Source organism: Penaeus monodon, chromosome 29, assembly GCF_015228065.2.
Source record: "Penaeus monodon isolate SGIC_2016 chromosome 29, NSTDA_Pmon_1, whole genome shotgun sequence".
Classification (NCBI taxonomy): Eukaryota; Metazoa; Arthropoda; class Malacostraca; order Decapoda; family Penaeidae; genus Penaeus; species Penaeus monodon.
In genome coordinates this window covers 28,367,437-28,367,754 of record NC_051414.1, presented here as the reverse complement: position 1 = coordinate 28,367,754, position 318 = coordinate 28,367,437, and the positions used below count along the sequence as shown (strand labels likewise).

General features: G+C 56.6%; 1 protein-coding gene across 1 annotated transcript in view; it reads right to left on the bottom strand.

Annotated features, from left to right (window-relative positions):
* The window catches only part of LOC119592106 (probable cation-transporting ATPase 13A4), a gene marked incomplete at its 3' end in the record, with an annotated part of 17,932 nt that overhangs the window by 9,030 nt on the left and 8,584 nt on the right, over nt 1-318 (bottom strand). Inside the window, 1 exon segment of the mRNA XM_037940925.1 lies at nt 148-299. Within this exon segment, the coding sequence (XP_037796853.1) occupies nt 148-299 (152 nt within the window).

Sequence of the window (318 nt, the reverse complement as noted above, 5' to 3'; positions counted from 1 at the left end):
TTTAACTCATCAATTCCCCAACCCACCAAACTTCTCCCTCCTCCCTCCAAACCCCCTTACTTTATCCCTGGCCCTTTCTCTCCTTTTTCATCCTTTATCCCCTTCCTTTTCTTCCTCTTTTCCCCTCCCTTCTCCCCCTTCTCTCACCTTCGTGATGGGCACCGACTCCCCCGTCAGCATGGCCTCGTTGACAACCACACTGCCCTGGAGCACGACGGCGTCCACCTCCACGCGACCCAGACCATCGGCGATGAGCATCACGTCGCCGGGGACGAGTTCACGCGACGAGAGCGAGATTTCTGTTGGGCGGATTGAAGT